The 27,189-nt window shown below is 44.5% G+C and overlaps 1 protein-coding gene and 1 long non-coding RNA gene across 4 annotated transcripts in view; both read right to left on the reverse strand.

The window, feature by feature from the left end:
• The window catches only part of PKNOX2 (PBX/knotted 1 homeobox 2), a 283,944-nt gene that overhangs the window by 67,012 nt on the left and 189,743 nt on the right, over positions 1 to 27,189 (reverse strand). For all 3 annotated transcript variants that reach the window (XM_033172676.1, XM_033172677.1, XM_033172678.1), the window contains one exon: positions 13,280 to 13,451. In XM_033172676.1, coding sequence (XP_033028567.1) covers positions 13,280 to 13,451 — 172 coding nt within the window. The remainder of the gene's footprint in view (positions 1 to 13,279; positions 13,452 to 27,189) is intronic.
• Positions 8,168 to 8,787, reverse strand: LOC117060424. Its single transcript, XR_004427984.1, has 2 exons — positions 8,482 to 8,787; positions 8,168 to 8,355 (listed from the first exon to the last, which is right to left on the reverse strand). It is a non-coding gene; the product is annotated as an uncharacterized LOC117060424 (long non-coding RNA).

A 27,189-nucleotide genomic window follows, 5' to 3' on the forward strand; every position in this document is an offset into this window, starting at 1 on the left:
TATTCTCAGCTGGCCACTCTGCCTAACAAGGCTGGAGAGTGGAAACATGCCTGTAAGCTCTCCCTTGAGCAAAGCCTTGGCCTCAGTAAAATATACCCCATAAATGTTAAAAAATTTACACATAAAACATTCCATGCATGGAACTGAGACCGTACGTTTTACAGCCCCGGCTCAAAATCTTGAATAATATATAAAATCCCAGCTATTCACCACAGGGCAATAAATCTGCTTTTTTATGTAACAAAGAGTCTTTAAATTTCAAAGCACTTTTTCAACTTGCTAATTTTAGTGGCCGCCTTTACAAACTATTAGTCACAGGCTGCTCATGGGTAAGATGACTATGCAAATTAATTTGGGATGGCCCTCTAGTCTGCTGGGGAGCTTGCCGTGGTACAATTAGGGAAGGAGTCCAGCACAAACACCCCCCTTTGCTCTTTGCCAACGTATGTCTCCCCTCGGGGAAAGAAGCAGCGGAAGCGCTGGGCGGTGATGAGAGCCTAGTGAGGATGATCTGAAGATAAGGAGGTGTTTTCCCCCTCCTAATGCACAGCGAAGGCTTTCCAAATCGAATCACAAAGACCGAAGGGAGGCAGGAGGAAAGGGTGTGGGGGGGGGATTGACAAACACAGAAACAAAAAGGTTAATCAGAAGCATAGCAACCCAGGATCAGATAGGGGGCAAATTCCTCTCGTTCCCTGCTCTGCTCTAGGGAATTCTTGAGATTAAAGTGATGACACTCCCCCGCCCCCCAACTCCTGGGAGTCCATTGCAGCTGCAGCTTGGATGGGGCTTGTCCCTTGAATGGGAACTGCTGAAGAAATCCTGTACGCCATTGTTCATTTTTACAGATGACAGGAAGGAGCAAAGCGACGCAGATGGGGTGAACTGGGATGCCTTTGTCAGGATGCAGGAGCAGCGCTGCTTACTGGGACTTTCCTATGGAAACCATGACAGCACGGTTGCCATTTTGGATTTTGGACGGGGAGGGCATGTGAGCTCGTATGCACGCATGCATGTATGCGATTCAGTTGTATGTGTGTACATGCGCGATTCGGTAGAAAGCAGGAAATGATGACCACGGGCAGGGCTTTGTTCTGGGGGCCATGTAATAATAATAATAATAATAATAATAATAATAATAATAATAGTAAAAATTTTATTTGTACTCTGCCCTCCCCGGCCAGAGCTGGGCTCAGAGCGGCTAACATCATATAAATAACACAGTATACATAAAAACAGGCATCAATTAATTAAGATACATCTTAAAATTAATTCAGACAAATTAAAATCTGGACAAATCTGCAAGGGTATACAGTACTGGCACCCCCCAAAAAAAATCCCCACTTACTACAGGGCCTCTCTGTAGCCAGATCCAAGAATCACTAGCTCACGGCAACACAGGGCACCCCAGTACATTCACACAGGAATCCAGGACAGGCGATGACCATTTCACATGGGGTTCCACTCCCAGCCCCCATGGGAGTGCGCATAAGGGTGCCATGCGCTGTGACAGCCCGTTCTGCCCTCTTCAGGGTCCAAAAGGACCCACACATTGGCGATCGCACATCAACTTGACGCGTCTAAAATGTTCACTACCTGTAATACATACCGGTAGTATCAACCTGTCTTTTATAGGTGGCGCCCAATACTACTCATACTTGGAGAAGGCCTCCTGAAATTAATAGACATGGCTAATTTTTAGTGGGTCTACCCTGAGTAGCTGAATGCAACCTTGGATGTTTATCTGTCTGTCTCCTGACACACACACACTTCGGTCTTTCAAAGGTCACCCTATGAACTTATTAAGAATCCATGAAATTTCACAGATTGAGGCAAACTAATGTGTATTCGATTCGTTGCCTCCCATTTAGGATTGGCAATAATGCATTGCCAGAAAAGGAAAGGAAAAGAGGATTTGCATCACCCAAAAAGAAAAGAAAAGAAAGGCAACATCAAGTTGCATAAAATTTGTGTATGGTTTTTTTTTTTTTTTGTAAGCATTATTTTAATTCTAACGACTTACATGGGAAAGTAGTCAGACCAATAAAGTTGGAGGAAAGAAATTGAATGACCATCTTGCCCTGAGAGGAGTGGAGAAGAAGCAGTAGTGACAGCTTTTTCTGAACAAACAGGTTCTCTCACACATTCTATTTAACACACACACACACACACACACACACACACACACACAAAATTATTGAGCAAATTGAGTGCTGGACTGGAATGAGTGCTGGTTTCAAATCAGCCACGTTAGCTCAAACTTGGGGCAATCACCATCCTTCAACCCAGGCTTCCTCAACCTCTGCCCTCCAGATGTTTTGAGACTACATTTCCCATCATCCCTGACCACTGGTCCTGCTAGTTGCGTGTTTAGACCTTTTAACCACCCCCTAGAAATAAATTCAGTCAAGACTCAATTTTTTGATTTGGTTTTTGGCAGAATTTAGGCCACAGCTTTATTGATTACAATCAAGTGAGTGGTTGCATAGGCTCTGGTTCGACTAGCTCCCTGCACCCTTGCAGGCAGCACTGACCCAGAGCTCTATCGTAGGTCAGCCTAGGGTGAACACCTGGAACAGTGGAAAGTGGAGACATACTAGTCCACCATCCAGATGCCCCCCTGGACTTTGGCACAGGCACAACCCCTCTCAGGGTTGACCAAACCATTGAGTCCCTGGATTCCTTTGCTGGAATACCCTTTGCATAGGGGTGGCGAGACCCTTCTGCCACCCCATCACCTGAACCAGAGACTATCCGTAACCTTACAAGTTGTGACAATTTGCTACGCGGCAGGCGAAACCCAAATGGCAACCGCCAATCAGCCAAGTGGGGAAAATTCCTGCCGTGCCCCTGTCCCAACGACAGGCAACACACGACGGCATAGCAAGGTCAAGCGCAAGCCCTAAATATAGGAAGAGGTGGGCAGGTGTTCCGATGCACTAGCCTGAAGAGGAAGCTCAGGTACACGTGCATGGGCTTAAATAGGTCCCTCGATGTCCTTTACTTGCGTCCCATTGGTCAGATTGCTCCCAGCATCAAGGGACCTACCAATAGGGTGTTGTGGCTACCCAAACGATCCCACCCACAACACAGGGTTTGGTTGCCAGGTCACACCGCAACATGTGCCCTCTTTGAGGGAGGATCCGATCTAGGGATCATGGGAGTTGTAGGCCAAAAACATCTGGAGGGCTGAGGTTGAGGAAGCCTGCTTCAACCTATCCTACTTCACAGGGTTGTTGTGAGAATGAAATGCAGGCCGGAGGAACCACAAAGGCCACCCTGAGCTCCTTGGGAGGAAGGGGCAAGATAAAAATGTAATAAGTAACATAAACAAATGATAACAATACAAGTCCTCGAGGAATGCTCTGTCAGCCCGGCGCGTCCATCCAACTATCTGCTTTCCTGAAAGTCAGCATTCAAGGGCAAAGGCACGGAGACTTGACATATACATGTGTGTGTATGTAAAATAAATCTCTCAATTATCTCAGCTCATTTGCTTGGGGTCTCTCATTTTATGTCCCTGCTTCGCTGAGCAGTATATCTGTCCGGATAAAGAGTTACAGTCCGATGGAATACGTGCGCGGGGTTGTAAAAAATACAGATGCTGAATTAATTGACTGTGTGGCACTCAGCAGCTGATTGAGTTGATAATGGCAAGATCTGACCTTTTTCTAATTTCTAATTATGTGCATCTCGCCTGTGAGGAATACATGATTCTTATTCTAATGATGGTTAATGTCGCTGGCCTTTTCATCTCCTCTTTGCCGTCAGCAGTGGTGGACAATTTACATAGGATTAGTAGCATTAAAATTTTGTAGATACAACAAACAAACTTTGGGGGGGGGGGAACCATATTTGCTACAGCCTGTCTTAGATGGAGCCATTTCTTGCGGAATTCCCACCAAACTGCGACCCAGCGGGAAAATGAGCCAATGAGAGGAACGTGTGAGAGAATGATGATGATAATGATAAAAATATCTTATACTGAGTCTGCATAACGCAGTATTGTCTGGATTCATTGACAGTTAGGGATGGAGAGATTTGGTTCAGTTTGCATTTTAATATGAACCTATATAATTTGTACTTCCTGAAAAAGCACGTGAACCAAAATACTTCTATCCTTCAAAATTCACACTTCACCAAATTTTCTGATGCAACCAAAAATTTTGTACAAAAGTGCATAATACAACTTGGGTGTGTATATAAAAGTGCACATATTAATGAAATTAGCATTCAACATTTACTATGTATGGGGAAATTGCAAAAAAATAAAAAAAATAAAATGTGTATGGTAGTGCCTCCTCCTTGAGAGGTCCAGAGGGTGGCAACATGAGAACAGGCCTTCTCTACAGTGGCTTCCCGTCTGTGGAATGTTTTCCTCAGGGAAGTTCGACTGGCAAAAATACTCCTTTTTAATCAGCCCTTTGGTTGATCTGATTTATATTCTATTCCCTTTTTAAATGTTTTTTTTTTGGGGGGGGGGTTATTGGGTTGTTGTTTTTATTTTGATTATGTGTTTTGTGGTTTTATATCTTGATTTTATTCTGTGAACTGCCCTGAGACCCCCAGGTATCGGGCGGCATATGAATTCAATTTTAAAAAAATTAAAAATGCACTAAAACAGGGATTCCCAAATTGTGGTCCATGGACCACCAGTCATCTGCAAACTTCATTCGGGTTGTAGAATCATAGATGTGTAGAGTTGGAAGGGGGAACAAGGGTCATCTAGTCAACACCCCCCCCCCCCACAATGCAGGAATATTTCAAACAATGTGGGGCTCAAACCCATGACCCTGCGGTTACGAGTCTCATGCTCTACCGACTCAGCTATCAGTGGCATGCCTGTCGATTTGTGGTTGAAGATCAGAAGAAGAAAAAGAAGAAGAGTTTGGATTTGATATCCCGCTTTTCACTACCCGAAGGAGTCTCAAAGCGGCTAACATTCTCCTTTCCCTTCCTCCCCCACAACAAACACTCTGTGAGGTGAGTGGGGCTGAGAGACTTCAGAGAAGTGTGACTAGCCCAAAGTCACCCAGCAGCTGCATGTGGAGGAGTGGAGACACGAACCCGGTTCCCCAGATTACGAGTCTACCGCTCTTAACCACTACATCACACTGGCTCTCAGAGACACACACCCATCACACTGAATATTCACATTGATTTTTAACAGTGTTTGAGCTGCTTCTCTCATTTCTTATATTGTATTTTACTGCATTACAATTTGAATTCTGCGGAGGACAATAAAATAAAATATATAAGGCTAACAGAAGGGATATAAATACAGATCAAAACCATACAATGCCTAGCAAAGCACATTAGAACTGTACAACAGGCAGAAAATTGTTTAAGTTGCCCACCAAGACCCTCAGCAGTTTTCAAGTGGTCCATGAGACGGGGTGGGGTGCGGTGGGGTTTAGGAACCAAAGGTTGACCAATTCTCATGAGTAAAAATGAGTACAGATTCATCCCTTAGTGGCAGTGGCTCTCCAAGGTTTCAGAGAGAGAAAGAGAGAGAGGTCTTAGTCAATCTACCTGGAAATGCCAGGCAGTGGCATTTCTGGAGTGGCGCAAATGCCCTGCATCCAGAGGTGGGGCAAGCCAGGGAAAAGTACACTGCGCAGAACCTCCATGGAGTCCGCAGGCCCCATGTTGCCATTTCTGGCAGCACGGAGCCTGCAGGTGCCTGAGCCACTGTGTCAGTCCCCAGGAGAGACGTGTGGCTCGGGTGCGCTGCAGGCCAGGCCCCACGGTCACCCCCCTCAGTGATGATACCGGGGCAGCCCACACCCACTGCACCCCCTTCCTATGCTACCGATGTCAGGGATGTAAACAGTACCAAATATCACTGGCCAAGTTACATGCTTTTCATGCAGAACGCCCAAGGTTTAGTTCCTCGTACCAAGTGATGGGGAAAAACCAAGACTTGCATGAGATTATGGAGATTTGCTACTAGAATAGACAGCATTGGACTAGATAATACCTGAAGGAGCATCTCCAACCCCATCGTTCTGCCCGGATACTGAGGTTCAGTGCCGAGGGCCTTCTGACGGTTCCCTCGCTGCGAGAAGCCAAGTTACAGGGAACCAGGCAGAGGGCCTTCTCGGTAGTGGCGCTCGTCCTGTGGAACGCCCTCCCACCAGATGTCAAAGAGAAAACCAATTACCAGACTTTTAGGAGACATCTGAAAGCAGCCCTGTTTAGGGAAGCTTTTAATGCTTAATAGATTATTGTATTTTAACATTCTGTAGGAAGCCGCCCAGAGTGGCTGGAGAAACCCAGCCATATGGGTGTGGTATAAATAAATAAATTATTATTATTATTATTATTATTATTATTATTATTATTATTATTATTAGGCAGCATCCTATGAGGGTTAGTTCATTGTGAAGTATGGTCACAGCTCACTGGTAGAACACATGCAGAAGATCCCAGGTATCCGCAGACAGAAAACAAACCTCTTGGAGAGGTTGGGTGATGTAGTTGCAGGGGGCTTTGTCCGGGAAATTATCTCTGTGTCCCTCCTCCTGGCAGATCAAGAGGAATAGACGACAGCAAAGGTTGGAAGGTTTTTAGCTGGGGCAATCAGAATAAGACCCACTGTTTGACTGCTGATTCAGGGCCCTAAACTGTGTTTTATTATAATCGACTTTTGTTTTGTGTACATCGTAATGCCCTTTTATTGCTATGGCTGGTGGTTAACAGAAATAAAGTTTCATTTCATTTCATTTCAAGATCCCAGGTATCTCTATCTCGGGTATCTCCAGCTAAAAGGATTAGGAAGCTGGTGATAGGAAAGACCTCTGCCCAAGGCCCTGAAGAACCACCGCCAGTCGGAATAGTTCTACAACTCCCTTCATCCCTGATCATTGGCCAAGCTAGCTGGGGCTGATGGGAGATGCAGTCCAATAACACCTGAAGGGCCACAGGTTCCTCATCCATGTTTAGACAATCCCGGGGTGGATGTATCAGTAGGAAGCAACTTCCTATGCACAAGTTCTAGCCACATCAGTGTGAGTCGCAGGGAATGCCACTGCAGCAGGAAACACATGAAAACAACTGAGCTATTAGTCATTTTATAAAAGCCTCCATTTAAAAAAGGAAAAAAGCACAGCAAACGCCACCTGGAGACGGACTGTTCAGACCGCACAATCGACAATTTTTTTCAGCTGTGACTGGCAATTGTGAGTGTTTGTGCAGGCCAGGAGTAAATAATAGAAAGAAACCTTGCATTATTGTGACAAGTTAAGGGGGGGGGGAATGGACGTGCACTTAAAATGCACATCCTGCTACCATGATAGGCCTAGACTAGCCATGATTGTGTGGGATGGCAGGAGGCAAAGATCCCCTCGTACAGAGCAAACCACAACGAGGCTCTCATGGGGACGGCAGCGCAAGCAGTGCCTTGCTCCTCCTCACTTCACTATCGTAATCTTTACTTTTTAAAAGAAAACTAGCTCTCTGTGAAGAAAACATCTCTCACCCCAGATGCAGGACACAAGATGCTTCGTCAAGTGTGTCCCTTTTCAAAAAAACAATGAACGTCTTGGCCTAAGAGCAGACGGACTCGCTCGACAGCTGAGCACCAGCACATGAAGCGATGGCATTTGGGGCTGGGCATTTGGGAGAGAGGGGGGAGGCAGCTCAACTATTCCTCTACCCTCCTCCACCCCCTCTGTGTTTCCTCTACAAACTGCAAAATACCATTCTGTCTCTCAAAAGCTGCTCCATATCCTAGCACGCTGGTGGCAATGGCTGGACGGCTGTTTACTTCTGCAGAATCAATGGTGCTCAGTACGGAGTAAATGTATTTCCTATACTGCTAATGCTTCGAAGCTGAAGAAATCCATGGTTGGTTCCTATGTCTTATCTTGAATGCCCTGGTGCAATGGCTGAGCATTCCAGGGGGTGGGAGAGGATGGGGTGACATGTTTTCTAGGCATGGAAATGTTCAAGCAGCAACCTGGCAGGCTGGAGCTGAGGGCATTCTCCTATTTATTGCATTTAATTATGTCCCACAGATGTATGGCAGTGAGTTCAAGTGACAGCAAGGAATGGATCCAGCCAGCCTCGTGGGAAGACAGCAGCGCCTTGCAATGCTCCTGAATTCATTGGCATAGCTTTCACTTTGACACGGAATCCCTTGGATAAATGACACGGGATGCTGATATAAGAACGGTGAACTTTAATATAATCTGTGCAAAAATAGCAGGAGGCAGTCGCAACAAGCTGGTTATACTCTGCAGACAATCTCTCAAAACAAAGGAAGAAAGAAGCCCAGGCGTTTAACCCATTGTGGTCTCCTCCAAGCCCCATTCCTGTCAATTTCACCGAAGGAAGCCTCCATACCACCATAGCCTGGAAAAATAACAAAATAAATAAACTGTCATATGCATCAAAATGAAAAACAGGAAGCTGAGAATGATAAAAATCACAGCTGCTTTAAAATGACCAATTTTCTCAATGCACAAGAATATTACTCACCCCCTTGTCCCGGATCTAAGGACTGTAGGTCTTCTTTCTCACAAAGCTGGCTTGCAGGTAGGGCCAAGATCTTTCTGCTCATCACGTGTTTTGCATATGAAGACAAGAGATCTGGTGGCAAAGTACCTTCAGCTGAAAGTTGCTCATTGTGGGTTGAAGTTGCAAAACTGTGGAATGCTCTCATGCTGCGGTTGCTTTCAAGACTGGATCTCTACAATGCGCTCTACGTGGGGCTTCCCTTATGCTTAATCCAGAAGCTGCATTGAGTGCAGAACGCTTGCAGCACAGTTGCTGACAGGAGTGAGACCCCATCCTGTGCTCAGAGACCTGCTGATTTTTTTTACCAGGCCAAGTTCAAAGTTTTTACCACTACTATAGGAAGCCCTTAACAGCTTGGGACCAGTTTACTTGCAACATGGCCTTATCCAATCCCTTATCTCAACTACTTTGACCTGGCACTGTTTACAGTTGCCACATAATACTTGTTCCACTGAAATCAATCATTCCTTGTGGCAGCATCCATACTTTGGAACACCCTCCCTGCATGTGCCTTCACTGTACTCTTTTCGGTGCCTGCTGATAACATCTTTGTTTAAAACTCCGAGACCAGAGGGAGGAGAAGGTGCAAGAAGATTGGAAGAAATTCAAAGAGTATTTGAAACAACGTGAAAAGTTAGATATTTGAAATTGAGATCAGTGGACGTTATAGGCGATAGCATTAAAATGTTAGTTTAAAATAGTTTAAAACAGAAATCCTGAAGAGAGTGAAGATACTGCCCAGAGAAAAGTTGGGGGGGGGGAGAATGATAAAGAATTAAGTGCTTGTTCATATTAGGCAGGTTAATGCCTCCCCCCCTCTTCTTTTTTGCAAATTTCCTTCTTGCTATTTATTACTATTTAAAGTCCACTTTAGATTTCTTTGTGGGGGTTTTTTCTCCTAAAGGTGGCCTATAAGCTGAGGCGGCAAATGTGCTGTCAGATCCTAAAGAGACAGAAAGGCTGGAAGACAGGATTATACTAGCCAGTTGAAGGAATTATCAGCATATTTGCAGCGCGGCTACTGAGCCGTTCACAATGTTATAACTATTCAAAGCTACGTGCTCTATTTGGTTAATAATGGGGCTGGCCAATCACAATGCATGGATTTGCAAAGAGTACCTAAGAGAGATAACTATGCACTAATTATGCAAATCGGGCAGCCATTACCTAGGTGCAGGGAACATCATTACTATGGGAAGTATCCCTCTGAATGCCAGTTTCCAGGAATCGTGGGTGGCAGAGCTTTGCTTGTCCTCAGGTCCTGCTTGCAGACTTTCCGTGGGAGTCTAGCTGGCCACAGTGAGAACAGGAAGCTGGACTAGGTGGGCCAATGGCCAGAGTCAGCAGGATCTGCTCACGTTATGCTCTGGGTGGCACTTTCCAAGGTATTTATCACCCATACATTTCCCTTCTTTTGTCAATGAACTCAAAGCAACACAAACAGCGTTCCCAGGCAGCCTCCCAACCAGGGGTGGAGCAAGGGGGCAGGGGGCGGTCCGCCCCGGGTACCGCCCCGGGGAGGCTGACACTCTGGGGGCAGGCCCCACCCCCGCGATCGACGGCGCAGCAACTTTTAAAAGGCTGCAACGCGCAAACAGCAGCACAGCGTCTGTGCTGCTGTTCACGCGCTGCAGCCTTAAAGGTTGCCGCACCGCACGGAAGGGGCGCCGGCCGATCGCGCCCGCCATCTTGGGTGGACTGCGCATGTCCACACATGCGCAGTCCACCCAGGAGGCTGCGCACGCGCAGTGACGCCACGACTTGCGCGCAGGGAGGGATGCCTTGATGTTTGCCACCCCGGACGGCAGATTGGCTCGCTCCGCCCCTGCTCCCAACCCGCCACTGAGCAGATGCAGACCTACAAAGCCTGAGCAAGATGCCTGCATTAGGTGGGACTGTATTTACAAAACCAGATGCAAGAGTGGCAATTGTCATGCAGAAGAGACACCATTATTTACATTTTTCAGCCATAACATTTTAACTGACATCACATTATCAACACAATCTGACGTTAACATGGGGATCCGTGTAAGCAAAATTATTGTCTGTGTGTCCTTTAAATATTCCTCATATCACACCAACCATATCACCCAAGATATGTAACATTTGCCGTGGAGTGGAGGGACCCTGGGTTTGACCAAGCAGAGCTTGATATTATGAAGCTGTAATATGGAAACTTAAGAGGATGGCCGACAGTTAACATTAGCTTTGCTAGCCAGGCTTTTCTGAAAACGTGAACTATTAGCACGTAAGACTGTAAATGCTATTTTATTGAGGCTAGGTGATTCTTGCCATTAATTATTATTGCAACGCCTGTAATAAGTACATATACACACAGCCACCCACAGACATAGATCTAGGGTATCTGCAACTGGCAAGGGATTCCTCCAGGTGGTCAGTATTTTGTGGAAGGGACGGAAGCACATACTGGAACTTTGGGTTTGCACAATTAAAGTGGATTAAGTGGCTCTGTCACCCTGGCAACAAAGAACTGGACTTTTTGTGGTTTGGAAAGTGATGTGTGTGAGATGCACTGGAGAGTGGGATGCGTGGATGACTAACGGGAAACCAAATATACACTCTGCAAGCAAATCAGGATGAATGCTCACTGCCCCATAAACAAATCAAAATGGATGCTCAATAAAGACTGGAGCTCATCTAACCTCCACATAAGCTTTGTGCAAGCAAATCAGGATGAACACTCAATACATAGGTCATGTGGAGGAGTCCATGGTTTCACAATCCCTTTGGGCTGCGAGGCTTCCTTAATGATTCTTCCCTTGTAATATAAGGCTATTCTCCAAAGGAACTATTGGTAGAGCTAAATAAATGCCAGAGGCGTTCTCCCTTTAGGCACAGTGTCCTCTCTCCAGATTGGCTATTTCCTTCTCAAAAATGTCAATTCCCAAGCGCAACCATTCTCCCAACTGGTAAAAGATCTCAAAGTAGCTGTCTTAATACAAAGAAATTTCAGAAATAGACTGGAAAGAGAAGTGGCTGAATTGCAACTAATCACCAAACTTAGAACCATGGAGAAACCTGGTCTGAACAAAGACATTGGATTCTTATCTCATTATACATAACAAAGCTATCTTTAGCCATCTCACCCCTTGCCTTTCCCTGCAAGACTAATTGCAGCTGTTAAGAGTCGTCAACAGGTTTTCCACACCTATCAGCTGATCACCCATTCCACACCTATCAGCTGATCACCCATTCCCACCACCCTTCTGAGTAATACCCCTCCCCACTCTCTCACTATATTTAAGGATCTGGTGACTTCTGTTTCAGTGTATCTGAAGAAGTGTGCATGCACACGAAAGCTCATGTACCAAGAACAAACTCAGTTGGTCTCTAAGGTGCTACTGGAAGGAATTTTCTATTTTGTTTCCATTCTCCCAACGTAACTGATCCTACCCTCCCAAGAAGGCAGCACCCATGAATGACTGCTGGTTCTTAGAAGCAGACTTAGAAGCAGACATATGCACGTTTTCTCAAATGACCTAACTTATTCCAGCAGCCCAACCTGAGTTTCCTTGGCAAGTAGCATGGTCCGAGGTTTCTCCTTTTTCAAAATGGATTAGATCTATTAAGTGTACATACTGCATCAAACAAAAAGGATTCCTGAAGCAATTTAAAGGGACAACACACAACACTGTATATTGTGTTCAATGTTGTGGGGCCCAACCTGTGGAACTTCCGCCCAACTAAGGTTAGGCGCCCTCCTTGCTGAACTTCAGGAACATAACAAAGGCTTTCTTATTCCAGCAGGCATTTTAATGTGGTGTTCAGGTTTTATGTTCAGTTTTATGATGGTTTTTTTAAAATAGTTTTATCCTCTGTATGGTTTATTTTTATGTACACCACTTAGAAATGCTAATGGTTAATCGCCATATAAATGCCTTAAATAAATAAATGCCTATTAAAACGAAACAAATGTATTAAATGTGTTCGCCCACAAAAATCACGCAATGACATAACTAAAGCAAACCCAGCCCACTCCTCTCTTTCTTTTAAACAGTTTCTGTTGCTGCTTTCCCATGGTGGCTGGTGGCCTTCCTCCCTTAGGGACCATCTTGCCCTGCAATGCATCTGAGGAAGGACAGTAGCATCCTTCCTCAGATGAAATGTGGGGTGAGATGGCCCGTGACAGAGGACTGCCGCCTCCATGGGAACCGCTGACAAAAAAACTGGTTAAGGCAAGAATGGCAGAGGAGTAATGTTTAAAAGTAAGCGTCTGACTGCTCTGCTGTCTCTAACTGCTGTAAAGTAAAAATGCAAGCTCTCTGCCCTAAAAAATCACCAGAAAAGTCAACCAATGAAATGGCCGAACCTGCCAGTTTTCCGTTTCTCTCAGTTTCTCATTTGTCCTTTCTGAAGTTCTGTTCTCCACATTTCTACACCAGTTTGCAAATCTGTTTTTTTTTTAAGTCCTCGTGAAAATTCACAAGCATTCCAGTGCAAATTTCTCCCTGCATAAACTTGCTTATATGAAATTTTGCCTAAACTACACATTTCTGCAAAGCATTTCCCCCTAACATAATGTGTTTTTCTATGTTATTTTCCCCAGTGTGCACGCACTTTACTCTAGTGTGTATTGTGAATCAAAAGTCTCCATCATATCTAGTTTTCCACTACCATTTTTTTCTACCCTCTCTTTTTGGCCCACCCCCACTCTACCTACCTACCTATTGATCACCTATCTATCTTCCCTGAGAATGTTCAACACTCCATGACTAACTGGTCCGGGCAAAACCATTACCAGGTTGTCGAGCTCAGGGTCATCGCTGAAGAATGGTTTGTGCTCTTGTTCTTGCTGGTGTACGAAATTCTCAATGTCGACATCAAAGCTGGCAGAAGTGATGCACTCTGAGCCTTGCGTTGCCTGCTCACATTTCTCAAACAGCAGGGTCAGGAGGGGAAAGAGAGGGTGTCTAAAGAGAAAAAGGAAACACAATGTCATTTTCAAAGATAAACACAGTTCACTTATGCTGTGGATGAGGTCCACCGTTCCCTTTATTTCCACTGCCATTGATCATGAAACCAAAACACTATCACCTGTGCGCTAGCGAGTGGCATTACCAGTTTTGGAGCAATCCCAAGCTTTGCAGAAAGACAAAAAAATAATTAGAAGGAACTCCTAAGGGGGAGGGACCCCCAAAGAACTGACCAATGAGAATTGAACATGCTGGCCACACATTGTTGACTGACTGTTGAAAACTGGGGTCTGGAGAGGAGAAGGGAAAGGAACATCCTTGAGAAAAGTATCTGGCAGGGGGAGTGTAAAGACAGCTGCTAGCATGGAAAACTACATACAGGGAAACTGTGATGAAGAAGAAGTCCTACTCACACATCTGGGAAATGACACTGGCTCTTTTCATACATTTGGGGAATGTGTGTGTGTGTGTGTGTGTGTGTGGCATGGGATTGTGTTCTCAGTTACTGCTCCTGGGCTACACACCTCTATCCTATACAGTCTCCATGTATACAAGGTTTTTTTTTAATATTTATTTAAAAATGTTTGCATACTACTCATTTGAAGAGCCCACACAAATTAAAAACAAGCAACTAAATGCAGCCATCCAGAGAGTAATACAAAAGGAGACAAATGAAAGCCAAACAACGAAAGCCAGCACAAGCTAAGAACAGCAGCAATACAATAGGATGCTGTGCGCAGGCTCTGTGTCCTCATTCAGGAACAATCCAAAAGGCAGGATCTCTTTACAGCTGCCCAGATGCAGAGCTTCATTCACAGCAACCTTTGGCTGAATGAACAGAAGTTGGAGATTGAGCTGTTCCCCCCCCCCCCGCCTCCACACCCCAATTCATTCAATGCACCCAGAACTATTTACAGAAACAGGTTCCTCAGATGTCACCATTTACTCATGATTTTAACCCAGAGACACAACTAGAAACGCATAAAATGGGCCCCTAAATTATTTGCATTTGTACTTGCACAGAAAATACAGTGGTACCTCAGTTCTCGAATGTCTCCGTTGACAAACGTTTCGGAACCCGAAAGCTGAAAACACGGAAGTAAATGCTTCCGTTTTCGAATGCGCCTTGGAAGTCGAACGGCTTCCTCCGCGTGCTTTTCAATTTTCTCAGTTGAATTTGCACACAGCCCTGTATAACGGCTTTCTGGGGTGGCAGTCCAGAAATGCAGGAACAAAAACTATGGGAATTACATTTGGATTTGAAGAATCGAGTAAAAGAACTTTGTGAACAATGTTTTGTACTGCAAGATACTTTGTGACAATGTTTTGGTTTCTAGGTATCAAGAAGAATGTGACATTCTGCAAGAAGAAGGGAACTGCTTGAGTTTGGGAGAAGGAAAATTTGGACTGGAAAAATGCTGGGGGGGGCCTGGTGGGAGACTGAGATAGGAGTGGTGAGGAGGGGGGTGGGGTAAAGGGATTTGAGATTTAAGAGGAAGGCTAACCATGGTACTCCAACGTCAGAGGGTAAAAAGGATTTGGAGAATGGAAGAAATATTTAGGTTATTATGAAAATGTGTTGATTATAATATTTTTGATGTTTGGAATTAGAAGTAACAAGAGCAACAGCTTAACTAAATTAAGAGATAGAAGGATATAAGAACTTAAGATTTGGAAGATGATTTTGTATTTGATAAGAATAAGTTTTATGATATAAGATTTGTAGATTATAATTGTAAGATTAAGATTAGATGTAAAGTTTTAGATTTCACAATGTTATGAAGTTACTAAAGAAGATTTGAAATGAACGCACAAGAGAGGGCGAGAGGAGGTCCCAAGTAAGATTTGGAAGAAGTGAAGGATTTTAAAAATAATTGTTGTGTTTGTGTGTGTTGGGTGTATTGTGTTGTTTTCAATGGGATGTGGGTATTTGTATTTGGCTTAATTTGGAAAATCCAATAAATTTCTATTAAAAAAAGAAGAATTTGCACACAGCCCTTTGCGCCTCGCTTTTCGAACGTTTCGGAACTCAAACAGTCTTCCGGAACAGATTACGTTCAAGAACCGAGGTACCACTGTAGTAGATTTAGCTGAAACGCAACACAAGGCAATGCACCCCAATTATTATTATTGTATAATCATAAGTTTTTTGTATAATAAACAATGGCTGTGAGGAAATGTGGATGTGACTATAAGGAAGGGACCCTGTACTTCTGAATTTCCCACTACACTACTGGAAGGTATCCATGTAGATAGACTTTATGGAAAACAACTTCACTACCATATGGAGGTTGGGAGTCGGACAGGAGGCACAATCTTGCTCCTTGCGTTGACTACTCCTGAAACTAAGGTCACCTGCTCAGAGTTTAAAGGGGAAAACAAGCAGCATTAAACTGAGAATAGTAAATTTACTTGGGCTACCCATCTGCTAACTGATATCACACTGAGGGAAACTAAGAAGGGCAAGGGGTGCATTGCAAGTAAATTAAGTACTCCACACCTCTGTGCACTAATGTGGCAACAAGGCTGCTGAGATTGGCAGCACAGGCCTAACATAATATCAGATATCACATTTCCCTCCTGCCTTCACATATGTGAGGAGCTGGAAAAACCATATGCCCATTTCACTAAGGGCTGAAAAGTCACTCTTTATTTAATCAAAGCAAGTGTGTTTTAATTTCTTCGAAACCTGTTGTCTTGAATGCTTAGTGCTAAAGTTATCCCAGGAGTCCGGTGGGTTGAAAGATCTATTATACACATCAACAAATCGGAGGAACCGATGGATTAGCCAAGCCTTCCAGGACCAAGGCAAAAGAGAAAAGCAGGTGAAGGGGTTAAACTCCGGTATAAGTCTTCATTTGCAGCTACTAATACTGCAGCATATTACAGTCTAATCTAGACTGATCCCAGTTTAATGCAAGATTCTTCAAGCCATGAGCTGAATATGGAGGGGGGGGGAATCCTCCCTGGTCGTAATTTAGGCAGCCCTGCCGAGGCTTAGCTAAGGGATATGAAAGGCAAATTCCAGACGGTGTTATGAATTATTTCGCCTTATGAACCTTCCCACTCTCAACAGATGCCTGCTGTCATTTAAACAGCCTCTAGATCAATTAGAAATGAAAGGCACAAATCGACCCTGCGCAAGGGCACTAAATTACTAGGAACTAATAATCCAAGCAGTAATGCCAGGTGGTAGGAGTTCAGCAACGCACCCCAACCCCCCCTCCACACGCACACCTTTGCACACAGCACAAATTCCTCTCAATGTTATGGAGAGAATTAAAGTGCAGGCAGTGGGAGGGAGGGGGGGAGAAGCAGCAGCAGTTTACAACCCCTTGGCAAAATCTTTGAGGGAAGCAACCTCTTTGGACATGGCTGTGGCTCAAAAAGAACAAAGTCCTTCCTAGAAAGTGGAAGATGGGGAAAACACAAGCTAGGACACTTACAATCTCCTTCCCAGACTCTCATAGCAGCATGCAATTTTTAGGGTCTCTTCTCCAGGGTGGAGAAGGAAGACAAAGATGCATAATACCACTGGCCAGTCAAGTTATTTTAGCATCAGAAGAAGAAAATCCTACACATTCCATCTCCCTATCCTGGCAATAGCAATAAACTGAAGAGTCAATAATTTGCTGCCCTTTCATAGACAACCCAAATCAGCTGTCTAATGACTGGGTTGGTCCTGCTACTATAGTCAACATTTTAAAGTCCCAGCAAAGCATTATGGCAGTACTGGAAATACATAGCTAATTTTCATTAGTGGTATCAAGCAAAGTCTTATTAGATGGTAAAGCAGGTGACCAAAAGTGCAGGCCCTGAGCCTATCCCATATTATAAATGTGGTATATTATCTCGCGACTGTCATGGATGCTTCAGGTCCCTTCCAACTCTACAGTTCTAGGATTCTGAGTGTTACAGAAAGTTTTATTTTACCGACTATTGATACTATTTCTGTGCATGAAAGAGTCAAGGACACAGTCTCAGCTGGTGTGTTTTCTAGCCATTATCGATGGGAGTGTCCATTCATCATGAGAAACAGCCATTCCTAAAGAAAGTGAAGAAAATAACATAATATAGTGGTGGTTTTATTGATTCAACCCCCCTGGAGGTCACCTCATTCACTGAAATGGCCTCAAACAGAAAGTTTCTGTGAAGGCTTTGCAGCTGCTTGCGGCAGACAAAAAAAGTGGGTAGCTGACAACATGGCTGTAGAACAAGAGGATAACGTTGGGTTCCGCTGTCACCCTAATTAATTGTTATTATTATTGCCGTTATTATTATTACTAAAATTATTTAAAAAAATTTGCCGCCCTATACCCGCAGATCCCTTTTACCTTTTCACCTGTAGATCTCGGGGCAGTTCACAACCGTAAGATTACAATATAAAAACCACAAAATACATAATACCAAAAAAAAAAAAAAACATCCCTGAGAGCTCCGGCACCAAAAGCTTTGAATTCAGACAGAAGAAAAGTACATCTGCTTGGGAGTGAGGGGTCAATTAAGAGTAAGCAAGCCCTACTAATACTCCACTGCCAGCAGCTGTGGTTAAGGAGTAATTTAGGCTCCTAGGATCTGATTCAAGTTGCCCTGCCTTCCTCTGTTGTATTTTTCTTGAACTCTTTCTGATGTTGCCCTCGGACTGCTGCTTAGCTTTGCCTCCGAGTTGTGCTTGAACTAAGACTGCTTGACCTTGGCAGGTTTGGACTGAGCTGCATCTGCAACCCTGCTTTCATTGGGAAATGTTTACAGCTTCTACAGCAGGGAACCTGGCCTCCGAAGGCAAAGGTGTAGCTCAGGTGTAGGCAACCTAAGGCCCGTGGGCCGGATGCGGCCCATTTGCCTTCTCAATCTGAACCGCAGACCGTCCAGGAATCAGCATGTTTTATCATGAGTAGAATGTGTCCTTTTATTTAAAATGCATCTCTGGGTTATTTGTGGGGCCTGCCTGGTGTTTTTACATGAGTACAGTGGTACCTCTGGATACGGACGGGATCCGTTCCGGAGCCCCATTCGCATCCTGAGCAGTTGGCATCCTGAGCGCCGCGTTTGTGCATGCTCGCCGCGCGATTCGGCGCTTCTGCACATGCGTGTGACGTCATTTGACGTGTCTGCGCATGCGCGAACCGCCGAACCCGGAAGTAACCCGTTCCGGTACTTCCGGGTTCAGCGGGTTCGTAACCCGTGATGAACGCAACACGCAGCGTTGGTAACACGAGGTACGACTGTAGAATGTGTGCTTTTATTTAAAATGCATCTCTGGGTTGTTTGTGGGGCATAGGAATCCATGCATTATTTCCCCCCGAAATATAGTCCTGCCCACTGCATGGTCTGAGGGATGGTGGACCGGCCCACAGCTGAAAAAGGTTGCTGACCCCTGGTGTAGTTAAACAAATGTAGAACCTGGATGTTGAGAACCGTTTTAGGGGGCCACTCATATTACTCCAGTCATGAAGCACCCCAGTACCATTTCTGTACTCCTCCACCCTCCTCCATTTTTAACACCAGATGTCAAGGAAATAAACAACCACCTGACTTTTAGAAGGCATCTGAAGACATCTCTGTTTAGGGAAGCTTTTAACATTTGATGAATTATTGTATTTTAATATTTTGCTGGAAGCCGCCCAGAGTGGCTGGGGAAGCCCAGCCAGATGGGCTGGGTAGTAGTAGTAGTAGTAATAATAATAATAATAATAATAATAATAATAATAATTTATACCCAGCCGTAATTATTATTATTATTATTATTATTATTATTATTACTTCTACACCCCTAACATGCTAGAGCAAAAAAAGCTTGTACATGCTCACAGAATTCTTTCAAAATCAGGGCTGCAAAACTGTGGCTTTTCCTTTTTTCTTTTTGCTGTAACAGATAAGGAATGTAGAAGGGTTTTCAAAAAATACAAAAGGAAGGATTCTGTCGGCTGTGATCAGCCAAGGCCTCTCTGGGCACTGAGTGGCTTCCATCATCTGCCGCTCTCTAGACGCAGGTTGGGATACTCATGGACTGGACTTTGCTCCCAGGTTCCTTCCAGGTCTAGTTGCCCCACTAATCCTTGGAGCCAGGGAAAAATGAGAACTGGTAATCAACCGCCATGCTGGGTAAACTTGAAAATTTCCATGGCTAAAGCTATCTACCAAGTACTTGCAAGGTCCTGGTGGTTTTGACACATATGACAGCTCACTGACTACACCTGTACATCTGAAGCAGCTTTGCAAAAGATTAAGACGGCATACCAGGCTTGGGGTGCTTTGGATATGCTGTAACGTCAATGGCACTTGATAATGATGTTATTTCAGGGTATAAGCAAGGGCTGGCATGTATTAAGAGTGCCGTAATGACATCCTCATCAGCTCAGAAGCCAAGCACAAGTTTCCTGGGAAACTTACACCAGCTTAGCCTTGATGCAAAGCTCAAGAAACACACACCAGTCATTCTCCCCTGAATCCCTAGGATAGCTGCAAAAGGCAGAGTATCACAAAATTTCATTGCTTTTGCAGACATCTCAGAAACACCTTATCCAAGTGGTTTTCTAGGCTGCTGAACTACTCCTCCCCTCCATTAGTTTAAACATGAGTTTAAACTAGCCACAGTGTTAGCATTTTTTTTTTCAAAAAAAGAGAAGTGCTGAATCTTAGTCACCATCCTAGAGGAGCTTTACCTTCTTGTTGAAGTCAATAGGACTTAAAACTGCCACAGTGGATACATACCCATAGTTCTTTAAACACAAAGCATTCTCCTTCTCGAGTGCAGGACTTCACATCTCCACTAACATCATTTTTCAAAGTCATGAAAGTTTGACTCCTTCCCTACAGATTCCTACCAGGTATCAATATCAGCAGAAGAGATCCTTTTGGTACTACCACTGATCTCAGAAGGTGGGTTTTTTTGTTTGTTTTTTTGGGAGGGACAGCCCAGAAGAGGGCATTATATGTGGCAACCCCTAAGTTGTGACATTCCTTCCCCATGGAGATGCACCTGGCATAGTATTCATCGTAAGCAAAAGACACACCTCTTTACCCTGACCTTTTGACACACCAGACATACGCATATTTGGGGATCTTGATTGCAATCAAAGAATCGTAGAGTTCGAGGGTACCCCAAGGATCATCTAGTCCAACCCCATATAATGCTGGAATCACAGCTAATATCAGCTAATAGATCACAGAATCGCAGAGTTGGAAGGGACCATGAGGATCATGTAGTCCAACCCTCTGCAATGCAGGAACTTTAACTGTTTTAAATATTGCATTTTTAGATTGCCGTGACCCCCTCTGGGACCTTGTAGCGAACAGCGGGTAAGGAATCTTAAATAATAATAGGAAAAGCACATTCTTTCCATGATGAGTGAACAAGATCTAGGTATTGGTCAGTATTTTTTTTAATTGGTTTTTCCATATTACATCATAATGGAAATACAAATACATCACAATACATACATACCAAAACCGTCACCACATCCTTCGCATCCCTACCCATAATTGTATTTATCATTTAACTCGTCAATCAAGCGTAATATTCTTTTGTCCCTCCCCCCACTTCCTTCCGCCCCCACTTGATTTTCTCTACATTCTGAAATTACATTAATCTTTTCATTCTACAATCTTCTCATATCTTCTATATACTCTTATTATCTTTCCTTACTAATTTTCCTTCCCTCAGTTACTTTACATTTTAATCTAGGAATATTAGCATACAGTATCTTTTTTTGAGCAATATTTTACCATATATTCATCAAAACATTTCCACTCCTTTTTATTTAATTTTTGATCCGATTGATTTCTTATAATAGCTGTTAATTTTGTATTGGTGTGAATAAGTGTACAGTATTTTTTTTTTAAATCAGCTGGAAGGACCCTAGCTGAGTAAAACGAGCACTGATATTGAGCAGAACGCACTCGCGAACCCCCCCATCTCCCTCTCTCTCCCCCCCCTCTCTTTCTCTCTCTCAAGCCATTCAGAATTTGGAGGAAATAAATCTCTCTACACTAATTCAGGGAAAGTTTGATCCTCGTCAGCGCAGAACAAATAAAAGGGCTGAACTGGCCTGACATTTTACTGCAGAAGAGAGGTCGTTTTCAGCCACTAATAAAAAGGATTTGACACGCGCTAATAAAGAGAAATGAATTCCTCTAATGGTCTAATTTAGCACATTCAGCACTGTTCTGCCTGCAAGTGAGCCAGGAGGGGAACTGCCAGGAGAGAATGCGGACAGGGGAGGGAAGGAAGGAAGGAAGGGAAGAGGGGGTGGGGTGGGGAATAAGGATTTTAAAATACCAGTATGTGCCTCTTACTGCCCAGTTTTTCCCATAAGGAGCAACAGATGGGGATATACTGTATGCTGTTCTCTACAAGACATCAAATAAACCATGCCCCACATTAAAACTGCAATGTTGTGACAGGTAATTAACCCCCCCCCCCCGATTTATTAACAGGGTTCTCATTTCATACGGAAGGGGGGGGGGAGGATGCTGTTTGAGGATTATTAGCCCAGGGGCTGTTATCCCGGCATAAAACCCCATCCGTACCACAAACAAGGATGTTGAAGCCACACAGCATGCTTGTTGATTTATTTTGTGTCATTTTCAGGTCACTGTGTCATTTTATGGAATCTGAATGCCATCCCCAAGAATTATCAGGTTCCCATATAATTAGGGCCTGATAAAATTGCTTTGCAGGCCAGATTTGGCTCGTGGGCCACCAGCCAGCCATCACTATTTTGAATATTTTTTCATCCCATGTAAAAAAAAACCATGAGAGTCAAGTCAAGAGCATTTGGCAGGGATTGTTGACTCACCAATCACCTCTCATATACCCCTTGAACATTGCAGCAAGCCAGAGGTTTTAAATGAGGTTCAGGGACTGTTACCTCGGGATAAATGACTGTGAAACGAGGTCTGAAAATTTGTAGGCCAAATAATGAATAAACTGCGGCCGTATTGCAGCTCAGTGTCCAAGCTGAACGATGGTATACTGGGCCAAGGCCATTTAGGGCTTTAAAGGTCACCACCTTGTGCTTGGAAATGTACTGGGAACCAGTGTATATCCTTTAGGACTGGTGTTATAAGGTAGAGTCTACACACATCGTGCCCTCCAACACGTCGAAGCAAAAACAAAACAAAAACAAAAACAAAACAAAACAGGATGCTCTCCCAGAAGTCAAATGGCCCGTGTGAGATCATGGCCCACAAAGACCCACATTTTTCAGGACCATGCTCTTGCATGAGAGCACAGCACCCAAAAGCATGTGGTTTTAGGGCACCGTGCGAGATTGCAGCCCTGAAAAGTGCTTTCTGGGGTCAAGAGCTGAGTGCAAAGATTGCAGAACCCAAAATGGCTGCTGTGCTCTTGAGCAAAAAAGGGATGTCCCCATTACCCAGACAGTTGAAGTGTATGGGCACATGCATTCTGATGTGAACAGCCCCTCTGTTTCAATATATATGATGAGCTTTCATGAGCTGACCACCTCTCTCCATAGAGAAGTACTGTAGTGCTAAGCGACTTGTTTTTGCCAGAGCTGTTGGGACATATTTAACACCACGTATAACGCAAATGCCTGTAGTCTTTGTCCATGGAGTTTTCTTGGCAGGGATACTGGAGTGGCTTGCCAGTTCCTGCTCCAGGTGGATCACATTAAGTCAAAACTCTCCACTATGACCTGTCCATCTTGGGTGGCCCTGCATGGCATAGCTCGTAGCTTCTCTGCGTTATTCAAGCCCCTTCGCCACGACAAGGCAGTGATCCATGGTGCTGGAGGAGACTCTTGAGAGTCCCATGGACTGCAAGAAGATCAAACCTATCCATTCTGAAGGAAATCAGGCCTGAATCAGGGGAAAAACCTAGACAGCATCTTAAAAAGCAGAGATATCACCTTGCCGACAAAGGTCCGTATACTTAAAGCCATGGTTTTTCTAGTAGTGATGTATGGAAGTGAGAGCTGGACCATAAAGAAGGCTGATCGCCGAAGAATTGATGCTTTTGAATTATGGTGCTGGAGGAGACTCTTGAGAGTCCTATGGACTGCAAGAAGATCAAACTTATCCATTTTGAAGGAAATCAGCCCTGAGTGCTCACTAGAAGGACAGATCCTGAAGCTGAGGCTCCAAGACTTTGGCCACCTCATGAGAAGAGAAGACTCCCTGGAAAAGACCCTGATGTTGGGAAAGATGGAGGGCACAAGGAGAAGGGGACGACAGAGGATGAGATGGTTGGACAGTGTTCTCGAAGCTACCAACATGAGTCTGACCAAACTGTGGGAGGCAGTGGAAGACAGGAGTGCCTGGCGTGCTCTAGTCCATGGGGTCATGAAGAGTCGGACACGACTGAATGACTGAACGACTAAACAACAACATAACACAGATAGGGTGGCCATTTACACAGAGCCCCCAAAGAGGAAAAACATCCAAAAAAGGGACCGCCATTTGCGTAAGATTTGGGGGCGCTAATTTGTATGTATAGATGCATACTTCAGAACTAATTACTATAATTTAAATAGAAACCATGGTACATCTCCGCGTGGTGGGGAAAACTGTGACCAAGTGACCTGTGTGCCTCCTCAGCCTTGTCTCCAGGTGCTCACTGTGGATGGACAAATTCTAGATGCCTCCTGATCTCCCTTCTTAAGGATCTTTAATTTTAAACCAGAACTGGACAGGGCAGCCCTTCGAACAGAGAACTCTTTGAAAGAGAGACCTGTCCTATGTGAAGAAGGAGACGGATCCTCCCTACTCATGAATGTCAATGACACTACTTAGGCTCTGCATCATTTCTTAATCCTTCCATGTAGGAGAAAGAAATGTAGATTCAGGTTTTATTTAGTTTTTGTTTTTCACGGCAGGGCAGAAACCATTTTTATGTACGTTTTCTGGAGAGAAAGGGACTCAGTCTGCTTTGTGGAGGCTAAGAAAGTAGTAGTAGTAGTAGTAGTAGTAGTAGTAGTAAAAATAATATCTTCACAGCATTTCTGCTCCTGCTTTGCCCAAACCGGCAAGGAAAATCTCAGCTTCTAGAATATGAAAAGGTTGCGAAGAAGAAACCGTCACGCATGATGAAATTGAAAGACATCTCGCTGAATAGCAGGGCTCTGGAAACATGTTTTGTGGAGGCAGAGCAAGGGGGAAGAAATAATTTTGCAAAGTTCTTTTTATGGGTGATAAAACTCCCGACACACTATAAACCCGAGCAGTAACTTCATAGCCACTCAACCATTTTCTTCCGAGTGACCTTGGCCGGGAAAGCCGACCTCAATTAGAGAACCAACCAACTGTACCGCGGTCTGACTGCCGGGCAGTGCTTGCCTTCCCCCATGAGCAACCTTGGAAGCCTCTGCCGAGTGCAAGGGACTCGGCGTTTCGGCTTTTACAGCCGGCGCTAACAGACAGAAAAAATAATTTAGCAGGGCATTAACTCTGGTATTTAGTTCGGGAGCCGGAAGTTGTCTTTCACCTACCAGTTGCATACTCTTGCAGATCCACGGGGCAGCTGGATCCGCACTGCTCATTTATCACAGATTGGCGCAGAGGGATCTGAGCTGCTCCTTCTTCAACTATAAAGTGTGTGTGATTTGCATGACTACCACTGCTAACTGTTTACAGGCACTGTGCCGTGTGGCGAAACCAAATGAGGTTAGCAACATAGACTGAAACCCGTGTCTCAGGCCTTTTCCATATCTGGATTACTCAAACCTTGCAGCTGCAGATACCAGGGATTGAACCGGGGATGTTCTGCAAGCGAAGTCTACGCTTAGCCACTGAGCTACTGCCCCTTTCTTAAAGAGCAAAATTCCACCCACACCCCCGGTGCTTGATCTTACCTGCAAGAAGGTATTATTTATTCAACTATTTATATGCTGCTGGTTTTTTTTGCTTCCAGTTTAACACTCATAGCAATAGTCCTGGATCCAACTTGAAGAAGAACTGGTTCTTCACCGCTCAGATTGGTGCAAAATGCAGTTCAAAGGCACAGCAGGTGCTACATATACAAGCAAAGACGTTGGTCCAGCAACAACAACAATATGCCTCCTGCAGGCACGACTTAGCACAGCAAAATGGACAAGCCAGAGCTGGCCTCACTGAAAGCCCCAGAGGTGGAGCCCATGCCTTGCACTGCAGGAACTGATGAAAGGATGGGACTGGTCTGGGACAAGGCAAGGGAAATCCACCCCCCCCCATGGGAACTTCCCCATTATTCTTTCCCTTATGCTCTCCCAACCCAGGTAGAGATCTCCCCAGCCTACTAGATGCCTCCGCAGGGTCATATGTCAGCCCCATTCTCTATCCTGGCCCTCACAGCCCCTTTCTCCCTCCCAGGGTCTACAACAACAACAACAACAACAACAACAACAAGGAACTAAAGGAACAACCTTAGCTCTCATTTGGGGGAGTAGTGGGGCCGGGCTGATTGGTGTGCCGCTATATCCAAAGCCCTGCCATTAGCACCAGTCATGGCAAAATGTTGGGGGCGCTTTATAGAAATTTAATAAAGACTAATCTTATGCTGGCTACTGCCAGTGGAAACACAAATGTCAGTAGCCTGTCAACAGCTCATGATGCCACGAGGAGGAAAATCTTCACTTCATCCTAACAGAGCCTCCGAGTGTCCCTATTTTTCAGGGACATCCCTGATTTAGAGAAGCCACCCAGGTTTCTGATTTGATCCTGATTTGACTCACCATGAATGTTTCCCTTGTTCTCTTATAATGGCAATGGCGCCCACCTGAGAGGTGCCAGATCTGAGTTCCGGTGAGTTCTGGCTGGGGGAAAAAAATCCCTGGATCTTTCTAAGGAGTGAGGAGGAACTAAGAGCCTTGGAAGAGTCTTGGAGGGACTTTCAGAGCCTGGGTGCCACTACTGAAAAAGTCCTGTCCTGTGTATGTGCCACAAAGGATGAAGTAACTTGGAACAGAACATTCCCAGAAGCAGAGGTGCCAAGTTGCCCTCAGCACTGAGGGGGCACGGCATGTGTGTGTGACGTCATGTGTGTTGAGTGTGTGTGTGTGTGATACCACGCGTGTTGTGTGTGTGTGATGTCACACATGCGCCGTTGCACCGTCTGGAGGAGCCAGTCACTGAAGCTGCGTCATGCTCAGCTCCACACTCGGCCTCCTCCTAGCACTATCCAGTCATTGCTCTTCTGCTGTAAGCTACAAGCAGAATTGCAACTGAGTTTCCAGTTATTTTGGTGTGTCCGCCCCCTTATGTTCTGTCTGCTGCAGTGGGTATGACATAGCTGTACGGATGGAGAAGTCACAGTTCACCTCAGCAGCCATTTTAAGGCTGATTTTTACATTTGTGCCAAAGCACGTTAAAAAAAATCAGTAAATTAAAGCTCTGTTGGATTTTTTTAAAATAAAAAAAATAGTTTTTCAGTGTTACAAACTTTTCACGCAAATCCAAAGCTCACAAATGATTGTGACCTAGAAGCAGTGGGGTTTTTTATATATAAAAAAGACAAAATAATATTTTTTTAATTAGCGCCATAACACTTTTTCATTTAAGCACTATGGTGTGATTCTTTTTTTTAATGTAACCGAAAGAAACATATTAACTCTACTCTAAAAGATGGGTTACACACACAGAGATACAAAATGGCGCTGACTGAAACAGATGTTCCAGAGGTTATAGTTTACACCTCTTGAAAACTACGGCAGAGTAGCACTAATGTGATCTATCTTTGCGGTGATTATTCCATTCTGTCTAAAAAAGAAAATGTAAGATTTTCAGCAGTCAAGGT

Source organism: Lacerta agilis, chromosome 15, assembly GCF_009819535.1.
Source record: "Lacerta agilis isolate rLacAgi1 chromosome 15, rLacAgi1.pri, whole genome shotgun sequence".
NCBI lineage: Eukaryota > Metazoa > Chordata > Lepidosauria > Squamata > Lacertidae > Lacerta > Lacerta agilis.